At 32.3% G+C, this 10,493-nt stretch overlaps 2 protein-coding genes across 3 annotated transcripts; one reads left to right on the top strand and one right to left on the bottom strand.

The window, feature by feature from the left end:
- The first annotated feature begins 1,275 nt into the window (after window positions 1-1,275).
- LOC113857263 lies at window positions 1,276-2,350 on the top strand. Its single transcript, XM_027489063.1, has 2 exons — window positions 1,276-1,592; window positions 1,705-2,350. Exons 1-2 carry the CDS (start codon window positions 1,424-1,426, stop codon window positions 1,929-1,931), a joined length of 396 nt encoding a protein of 131 aa, XP_027344864.1. The 5' UTR covers window positions 1,276-1,423; the 3' UTR covers window positions 1,932-2,350.
- A 1,784-nt stretch (window positions 2,351-4,134) lies between these two features.
- On the bottom strand, window positions 4,135-8,837 carry LOC113857101 (phospholipase D alpha 1). Of its 2 annotated transcripts, none has more exons than XM_027488837.1 (4): window positions 8,038-8,837; window positions 7,691-7,790; window positions 5,028-6,927; window positions 4,135-4,926 (listed from the first exon to the last, which is right to left on the bottom strand). In XM_027488837.1, exons 2-4 carry the CDS (start codon window positions 7,781-7,783, stop codon window positions 4,493-4,495), a joined length of 2,427 nt encoding a protein of 808 aa, XP_027344638.1. In that variant the 5' UTR covers window positions 7,784-7,790; window positions 8,038-8,837; the 3' UTR covers window positions 4,135-4,492. The 2 variants fall into 2 exon arrangements, with proteins under 2 accessions (XP_027344638.1, XP_027344639.1); XM_027488838.1 differs by having other exon boundaries at window positions 4,231-4,926; window positions 7,901-8,209.
- Between the last annotated feature and the right edge of the window lie 1,656 nt (window positions 8,838-10,493).

Below are 10,493 nucleotides of genomic sequence, written 5' to 3'. Positions count from 1 at the left end.
TTCAAATATATATATTTAAAGTATATATCAAATTTCAAAACATCAATTTTTTATTATTCAAACATATATTATAGTTAAAAAAATTATAATTGTTTTCTTTTTCTAATTATAAAATAAACAACACAAAAATTTTGAATAGGTGAACTATTCACTGACCTATTAGCTCTTCTAAAAATTTTTTATTTATCATTAAATTATAATAATTGGTATTTATTTTTTTAATATATGTAAAAAATTAAATAATAATTTGCATATAATTTTTATTAAAATTCATAAAATATAATATATTAATAATATTAAAATAATAATATTTAAAAAATATTATTTATTACACTTATATTATATATCTATCAATATTATAATATACTATGAATTATATCAATGATAAATAATTTCTTATTTTTCTAAACATTTGACAAAGTCACATTAAAAATTATGTAATGCATTGTATCGTTTGGACTTCCAAATTCTGTCTCTGACCATTTCTTCTTCTAGAAATGGAGCATGCTCTTTCCCCCACGACGCTTCCCCATCGCACAAGCATATAACAAAGGCAATTAATGATTTATATATATATAATTCAAAATATTATCAGATACATTTTTATCACAATCTTTAATGATTTTTTAATTTTCAATTAAATAAATCCTACTTTTTAACAGCGTTATGTTATTTTTAGTTATTCAATTATAATTATATATTATCTTAATTATATATATCAAACTTTGGGAAAAAAAAATCATAATAATTTTTTTTACATATTTCAAAAATATATGTTACAAAAAAGTTTACTGTGTATTAATAATATATTAAACAATTAAAACTATTTTAAAATTTTATATATAATTGATATAATAAAAACTTTCAATTTTATTTCATCCCTCTCACACACATGTAATTAAAATACAGAGTTGGTAAAACAAATAATTCTATAAAAAATATAATAAATTCACTTAATATGATTTTTTTAGACTTTTTAAAAGTTTAACTATTGGGTATAGCTTAATTAAATTAGAAATTTTAAAAATAAAATTTAGTTCAAACTCAAATATTTAAATTTAAATCTTACATTCTATTGAACAAAATTGAAGTATACACCTTTCCTCCTATCATAATGAACCAATCAGCCAATGCTATTTTTATTTTTATTTTGACTTTCCTCTTACCATAATTGCTGAACATTTTCTGGGGTCATTGATAATTGTTGAACATTTAAAATTTTAACTGTTGTAATTTTTACATTTAATATTTTCCCGTGAACCGAACGACTCAAGCACCTACGAAGCTTCGTAAAAAGGGAGCGTTCACACATCTCTCTCTGTTCAATATTTATACGCCTCTTCCTTTTATGGTCAACACAAGTCCTCTGTTCCTCGTTCTTCTCATAACACAACAGCGTTAACTTTTCCTCTGTTCCCACAGCATGGCTTCAATCTCGCATGGTTTTGTTTTAACCACCGCCATGGTTCTGTCAACAACCGTCCTTTACCTTGCTTTCTCAAGGCATAAGACTTCCCCGCTATTTCAAATTCTTGGAGATTCCAAATCTCCACACTCCGAGAACCAAATTTTACGCTCTTGTTTATACTCAGGTAATTCCAATTCCATTTCCTTACCCTTTTTTCGTTTCCAAACGTTATTTTACATCATCCGACTTTGTTTTATGGTATTCATTTAACGTGTTGGTGTCTTTTATTTTTCCAGAGGAAAAGAAGAAGAAAAGGAAGAAGAAAAAGAAGAAGAAAGTTAAATTCGCAGAAAATGTGATGGTGAAGGAAGTATTCAGAGAAGAACAGGGGAAGCAAAACAGAGTATCAAGCAGCATCTGCGGAAATGAAACTTCAGAAATTCATGAAATGCCAGCGAATCGAGTTGCTCTGTATAATGGGATTTTAAGGGATCGAGTGCACAGAATGGCTTGCTGTCACTGATCAGTGATCACCCTAAGGCTTACGATCCTTCGTGTAGATTCTATTTTCCAAGGTGGAACAGGGGAGAGATTTTAATTCGAGCTGTTTCTTCTTCTTCTTCTTCCTTCGTTTCTTCTTTTTTAAAAAATTTCAAGTTATAGGAAACCTGAAAATAGGAAATTTTATGCCATAATTGTAGATGTAAGAGTCTTAAAATTTGTAAATATTTATAAAGAACTAAATAAATATAAATTTTTCAGAAGAAACTCTATTATCAGCGTTAGTGTGTTCACTCTGTTCTGCTGTTTTTTAAACCCAGGTTTTGAGCCATTTGTAACTACGGCTTATGGAAAAGTTGTTTTGTGAAGAAGAAGGAAAAAAATCTGATGTATTTTTGTGGTTGTAAACATGTACTTGTTCAATTTATGATTTTCTTATTTCTCAAATAATCAGCAAAGTCTAATTTATTTAAAAACTGCCCTGTTATTGCCTCTCTTTTTTTTTTTTTTGAAGTTCATAAATATAAAATAACCTCTTAATTAAAAATCTCTTTTTAGGAAAATAAGATAGATTTGGCATTCTTGTAAATGAAATGGATGGAAGAATTAAATGTTTAACATATTCACCTTTTATTGTATTTGAGAAAAATTATTACTAAAATTTAAATAGTTGTCATGCAAACATTTCTACCTGGTGTGCTGTAATAATTATTACCCGAATATTTATTTATTTATTTATTTATTTCCCCTAAGTGAGAGGACTATTCTTGAACACAACCAAACATGTATATTATTTGGTAGTTATTTTAGTTTATCTGGGTTCTGAGTTCAGTTCAAATTCCTATGAAACAATTGTACTAAAAATTCAAAAAACTTCATCACATATAGCTTAACTGACATGGTTAAGATTTAAATACCAGTATGATGCCTAAAGTGGGTTTTACATAAAGAAGATTAATTTTAACCATTAAATTTTATATGAATGATATATATTAATACACAAAATCATATTTTTTTAAGCAGTTGTATAACCTTTAACTTTTAATTTATTTAATTTTCTTTCAAATAAAAACAATATCAGTGGATAGATTCCTCGTATACAAAGAGGATCAGAAATAATTGGCGCTGTAATCAGGAACAGGTAAAGTGGGTTCATGAATAGAGACGTCCATATGAGGAGTGTGATGTGAAACAAAAACACGAATCAGAATGGACCACATAACATTACATGTTTAGATGTGTCAAAGTTTGAATGCTGAGTCTTGGCCTCACTAATCACCCTTCAACGTCGTAATCTCTTCAAATTTTCGGACTTTGTTGTTGAATTGGAAAGGAACCCATTTTAGTCTTATTAAGGTAGCCCACAAATTTGACCAACCCAACTTGAACAACTGAAATCAAAACTATATCGTTTTAAACAATTTTAAACAGTACTTTCATTCATAGCTTACTATAAAGTTACATAGACATGTAATGTAAGAGCTACAACAGTTAAAAAAACTTAAAAATGATAATTCATTAAAAAAAGAAATCAAAATAAAATAAAAGACCATTTAAAAGAAATTAAAACTAAAAATTTATTAAAATATCATGAGTGAAAATACATTTAAGTCTTTTAAATATTATGACCTGAATTTTTTTAATCTGTATCTCATTAATCTGGATTCTGATTTGGATGTCAATTTTTTAAAGTATGACGTTGTTTTTAAAGAGAAAAAAGGATACTATTATAGAGTTGAATATTCTCCTATTGCGACATTTACAGGTTTTCAAAATGGGCCTTACATACCACGCCCAAAAAAAAATCTTTCAAAAAAAAACTTGTCTTGACCTTTTCTCTCGGATTAAAATCTTATAAAGTCAATGCTTTTCTAGACATAAATGTATTAATTATTTTACGAATTAGCCACGAACTATGCGTACATGTATTTTTTTTTAAAAAAAAAATGGAAAACAAATCTAAAAGTTACCATAGTAATTTCCCACTTTTTTTACACCCTTTTTCTGTGCTAGGTAAATATTCTCATAATCATATTAAACTCGGAAAATAGAACTTGTCATTAGCAATGAAAAGGAGACAACGGAACCTGTACACTTTTATAGTCAAGAAAAAACTTAAAAATAAATCTGTCTCAAGACTCTAAGCACATCTCTTACATAACTATTGATAAAACCATGTTAATAGCTACATAAAATGCAATATAGTTAGGAAGATAAAATGTTTAAATAAGATAAAATTTATGCCATACTTGTTGAATTTGCGTTTATATCGATTGCTTTCACTACCCAAATCATTCTAAAGGAAAACGGGGACAAGCTTGGTGAGAATAATTTAAACCAGAAAACAGGTAGAAAAACAACAAAGACATTGTGGGAGAAAGGAAACGCTAATTAGAAACCAGTCAAAGTCATAGCAGGCAACAACATCGGATAACTAAAACCTGTCATAGACATCTTCAGAAAAACAAAAACTTCTCCACCAGGCATCACGTACTATATCAAGATTATTACTATGCAGTGATGAAAACACAGATTAATTACGATGTAAGCAATCAGAGTTTTATAACAGAGTACAAAATCAAACTAGGTAGTGAGGATAGGGGGGAGGTAGTCAGCTTTGCCACCAAGAATGCGCGCCTTGGTGTCAGGGAAGAACTCAAATCCTGGCAGCTCTGTGACATCACCTTCACTGGCAACTCCGATAGGATATCGGAGCAGGTGACCGGGAAGGTCATGTTCAAGTGTCTCACTAGAATAGAGATCCCAATATTTATCAGCAATCTGGTTCACCTTACTAATGCATTCGTCACTTTCCGGCCGGTTGAAGGAGTCGTGAAGCATGCCGAGGTGCTCATACCACAATGACATGCGGAAGCCATGGATTTGACCCCGTGCCGGCTGCCTGGTAGCCAAATGATAGGGCTGATAAGCGCCCATGGCAATCTCAGAGTCCCTAGCACCATCCATGGACCTCTGGTTGATGTTGGCAGATCCAATGATTATGTATTCATCATCAACTGCAAAGGAAGAACATATATAATTTTGACAATAATGATAATAATATCCAATGTCATGGATCCAAAACGTAAATCATTTGTAAGTTTGTTTTCCAATTTACCTATCATCATCTTGGTGTGGACATAAATCATGAAACGTCGAGCCTCTTGGGCTCTCATATAATCTGAATCAGGTTCTGGTTGTTCAGAAGGCTCATATTCTCCCTGTTTCTTCACCTCGCGATTGCCAAGGCAGAAGAAAGTTAAATAGTTCCGAGGATCTTCCTCAATTCCCTTGGCCCTGAGTGCTTGAATAACGTCCTTGTACATCATCTCCATTGTTCTCTTCTGCCAGTCCAATATTGCCTGAACTGATGCACTTTCTGGGACACCCTCTGGCCACATTGGGACCACAACATACACGGCAAACCTTTCCCCAGCTTCAATCTTACTTACAATCTTAAGTGATAGTTCCTTCGGGATTAGATGCAAGGCGCCGATATCTTCAGGCTTAATTCCATCGGCACTCCATGCAAAACAGCTGCCAAGGAAATACTGATTTTCAATATAGATGAAATTCTTTGCACGTCGAATAGCATGAATATAAGCATCTTGAATGCTACGATCTATGATATTATCCTTCCCACTAACAAGTCCAGCTTTGGCAGCATCTTCAGGAGTCTCTGGGAACCCAAAAGCAGCCCCCCCATCAATTGATCTAAATAACTGAACATTCCATGTCTCATGATCTTCAGGAAACATTACTGGGGATGGAGGAATGATGTCATCTTCAAGCTCTCTCAGTGGAACAAGTAGGTCCTTCCCACCTTGCTTCCTCCATCTCTGCTCAAAGTTAAACAAAACATCCCAAGCTATGGGTCCCTCGAGTCGGGAGTGGATGTCATGCCAAGGTTCCCTGGGACCACCTTTTGTGATTGCAGCACCAGGAAAGTTAGGCTGATGAAAATCATCATGGTGTGCCGTGTCTAGGGTTCTGAAAAGTGAGTGGAAAGCAGTGTCATATCTTCCATCACAAAGGTCAATACCCCCAACAAAGCTCACAATTCTTCGCTTATTTGACCCTCCATTAGGCAATTCACTGTCAACCACCACAATCTTCTGGTGATGAGTAAACATGGCAGAAATTTGTAAATCCTGAACAATGCTGCCACCATCATCAGGATTGCGGGGGCATAAAACACAGTGCACCTCGGTGCCATTGAAGAACTGCACGGTTTCTTCATCATGAGTAGCCATCAATCCATCTTTTTTCAACAAACCAACTGATGTTCTATCATCCCAAACAAGCATCAATACCCTAACACCTTCATTTGCTTTTTTCTTAAGAAGCTCACCAAGTGTTGCGTCCCCCCCAGCCTTAGGCCTTCTAGAATCCCTTACCAATGAAATTTCAGTATAAACAGACCAACCAGTAATGTATATCAAGTGTTTTGCATTCGTTATTGCATCAAAAATATCCTCCCAACACCTATGAGGCTCATAAGTCTTTCCTCCAGCAAGAGGTATTTTAGGGACAAAATTATCTGGCACATGAGCATCTTGGTATAGAGACACCTTACATCCTTTCCTCTGTGAGAAGAAAGTATAGGGAACACCAGGGAATTTAGCACTTTTAATGCCTTGAGCCCAGTTACGGTCTTTTGTGACATCAAAATATTGCAGCTTCACATGGATTTTTGAACCTTCGCGTATTGGATTTTTATCCTCATCCAAGATTTCAACCCACCTATCTATTTCCTCACCATCCAAGACCTCCGAAACAGGCACATATGCTCTTCCAATTAAAGTTGCCCCAATAGGATTATCATCTTTCACAGTGAATACAATATTCGAAGCCATATGGCCACAATAAATATGAAAAGACTCATACCATCTGGGATTAGTATGTTCATTTTCTATAATTCTAGTCCTTCCCACTCTTGCCTTCTCCAGATCAATGGTTGCATAGAGTTTAGTAACTCCCTTTCCAATACCAACAGTCTCCTCAATGTTTTGCTTGAGCTGTAATAGAATAAGCATTACATACATCAAATGTGGCTTGCTAAAAGAATAATTAATAGATAAGGCTACACATATTGGCTCGTACATAAAAATATTCAATCCAGCTTTTGCAGAAATAATATGCAAAGCAAAATACACTCTAAGCAAAATACATATGATAGAATTAATGGCTGAGGTAAAAGACCGTTAAATGAACATAAGGTGGTCTCAGCTGAAGACCAACAATTTGATTCATGTTTTGTAAACAGTTAAATCACAACTTGTAATTAACATTTATTTCCAAAACCCTTGACTACAAATACTGATATAGATTAATATTGTTCTTATTTTAATGACAAAAGCTGTTAAATATCATCACAATTCATTTCAAGATAGAATTCCAATACAGGTTTGCAATCAATTGGCAGTACTAGAAACAAACAAGAGTTTAAACCAGATAGGAAATTTAAACCGATGAATCATTTGCACGGAGGTTCATGGACAATCTCACAATTGCATCATCTTTAACTTCCTTTTCCTTATAATACATCACAGAAAGCAATATAGCAGGAGTAGTTTCTTCTTTTAATAAACAAAAGTTCCCAGATCCTTCATTTTGAGTTTAAATCACTGAAACATCATCACCAAGACATTTATTCGATTTAAGAATTCGTCAACACAGATGGAAACACATGCACTTGAAAATCCGAAAAATTGGAAATCGAAAAAATCAACCAATTAAATCACCAGATTCAACAAGATCCAAATAGGCCAAAAAATACACCTTGCTCAAAAAATTGCCACCACCACCAGCATTGAGCTTATCAACCTCATAGATGGTGGCATGAAGAGTTCCATGAAGCAGAATTTGCGCCATGTCTCACCTACAACACAAATTCACACAACCCCACTTCGCATTAGATAACATAAAGCTGAAAACACTAGAAAAGCGTCACCTCAGAACAAATAAGCGGAATTGAAGTGTATGACGCACAAAGATACAAACTTTGCGAGATGAAAGAGTTAGATCGGATCACGGGTTGGATCAAAACGGTTTAAAGTTGAAATGAGGATTTGTGGATAGAAACAGAGCATGTGAAAAAACAGAGAAAGAAGAGAAAAGATACTAACTTGGGCAGGGAAAACGTTGAAGAGGAAGAAAGGAGGGAAAGGGTGTGAGAGAGATCCGAGAAAGGTGCAGTAACAATGGAGGAGTAAGTGTGTCTCAGCTTTTAACAAAGGAAGAAAGAACATGCATATTTTTCAACTTTATTATTACATAATAATTTTTATATATATTGCAATCTAATCTCTTCGTGTCTGTGGGAATGCATAATCATCTCCTTCACTTGACTTCTTCCATTCCTGTTGATGTTTTGTTTTTAATTATAAATTTAATACAATTTAATTTAAAAACAAATGATTACTTAAGATAATTATTCAAATCAATTAGTTTTCAATTAACCATGATTAATATTACAAAGATTTCCGTATATATTTTTTCAATTAATTTAATACATTTACTTATTCAGTAATTCCTAATAAAATAAATGAAAAAAAGTTGTCTACGTCTTCCATTTTTCTATTTATCAAAACCAATATATCTATAAAAAAATTAAATATGAAATATTAAATGCACGATTAAATTTTTTAGTTCTTATTATTATGTAGACCACTTGCATATATAATAATTTAAACTTAAAATAATTATGATTAAAATAACAACAGTATGTTGTTGGACAAATAATATAATTATTTTAACAGTAGCAGTATATTTAACTAAGGAAAACATTAAAGAGAATTTTTACGACACATGTTAAGAGTTTAAAAATGTCAAATAGAGACTAATTTTTCAAATTCTCAATGCATTAAAACACAAAACAATATTTTTATGACTGAACAATTGTCATTAAAATAAACTTATAGACAGTCTCGTATTGAAAATAGAAAATAAATCTATTATCGCGGATCTGAATAGTTAAAGATACAAAACCGTGTAGCGTTAATTGCACGAAACAGCGATTAATGTCGGTAGGAAATCAACGTGTCAATTTCATGCCTCACTTTTCAATTTGTTGGATATCAATTAATTCAATGCTTCTCAAAGGTGTATATAAAAACAAATAATCTGAGACCAGACTATGTTTTTTAATCATTTAAATTATGTTAATATAATTTTTTATAATTTAAAAAAAATAATAAATATGGATGATTATAACGTGATTAGTTGAGATTATATAGTTTTAGATATTTTTTTCAAGGATAAAATTCTTTCTAAAATTTATTAGATTTTTATCTGAGAAAAGAGGATAGGATTATAATTTTTGCATGTGATAAGATTTAAAGTTCAGTAATTTCTTCCATTTCATGTTTTTCTAACTTTTATCATTGAGGAACTATGAAATTTTAATTAAAATAATTAGTCGACATTGTTCAGTTGGGTTCGTTCTTTAGCCCGTTTCTTGTCTGTCTTTGGGCCTTTAATCTTCAGGCTCTTGCAATCCAACTACTATTGACCAAAAGGAGAGTGCTTAGTATTTTGGGCCCTTCGTGGGTGCTCTTATATCTTTTGGGCCTTTTTCGCTTCTTTTGTTTTGAACAAAAATTCAAGAGGAGAGTGAGGAGATTTTTAAAAAAAAAAGAAAATAATGGTCTTATTTTGTTGAGCATTACTGCATCATTATAACCATACAAATTTTATTAGACATTACGTTACATTCAATCAAATGGCACACATTAGCCACTTTATCCAAACCTTACGAAATATCAGTCGAGATTTTCACCCCTAGAAAATATTTTTTTTTATTAAAACCACCCTAAAAAATGTGGTGAAGGAGATATAAGGGGTTTTTGAGAAAGTTTATTGAACTTAAATAGAAGCAACGACTTTTTTATAAAGTGCGTTTGTCAATGTAACATTTTAATAATATTTTCTCAAAAAGTCCTATATGTAATTTTTGAACATATAATATCTTAACTCTTTTTTTATAAATTTTTATCCACACTATATTATGTTTTTTGTTTTTCCTCATCCTCTTTAATTCTGTAAACCCTGAGAGGAATTTTAACGACCATTGCACAACACTGTTTTTCAGCTTAGGAATCATTCATAACACAATACCAACATTAGAGTTGCATCACGTGGCAGATCATAGAATCAATGGTTCCTTCTACGATGAACAGTTCTAAATGTGACAAAAATGGACAGAATAGTGTGATTGTCCTTGGTGATCTTTGACTGCTTCAGCGTGGATGACGTTCTTCACCAGTGTCACTGTCTCTTCCCACTATGCCACGGCCATCCACCACCCCAAGAGTACAGAAAGAAGATTGGGTGGGAAAGGAAGAAAAATTGAAACGATGAGGAGGAGATAGATTCGGTGAGGGAGGAAGAAAATCTGTCAAGAAAAAAATCAGTTGGGGGGAGGAATATTGTAAAAGAAGAGAGAGAGAGGGGTGGATGAACACACAAGAAGGAAAAATATAGTCTCAAAATGAAAATAAAAGTAAAAAGATGCGAAGTAGACTTTAAATTGGAACCTATTTAGTGATTTTTTTTAAGTTACACTAAAAGAAAACAAAGTTGC

Source organism: Abrus precatorius, unplaced genomic scaffold (assembly GCF_003935025.1).
Source record: "Abrus precatorius isolate BTA unplaced genomic scaffold, Abrus_2018 Scaffold153, whole genome shotgun sequence".
In the NCBI taxonomy this organism is placed as follows: Eukaryota; Viridiplantae; Streptophyta; class Magnoliopsida; order Fabales; family Fabaceae; genus Abrus; species Abrus precatorius.
The sequence above is the reverse complement of the archived record's forward strand: the minus strand, read 5'-3'. Positions and strand labels throughout refer to the sequence as shown.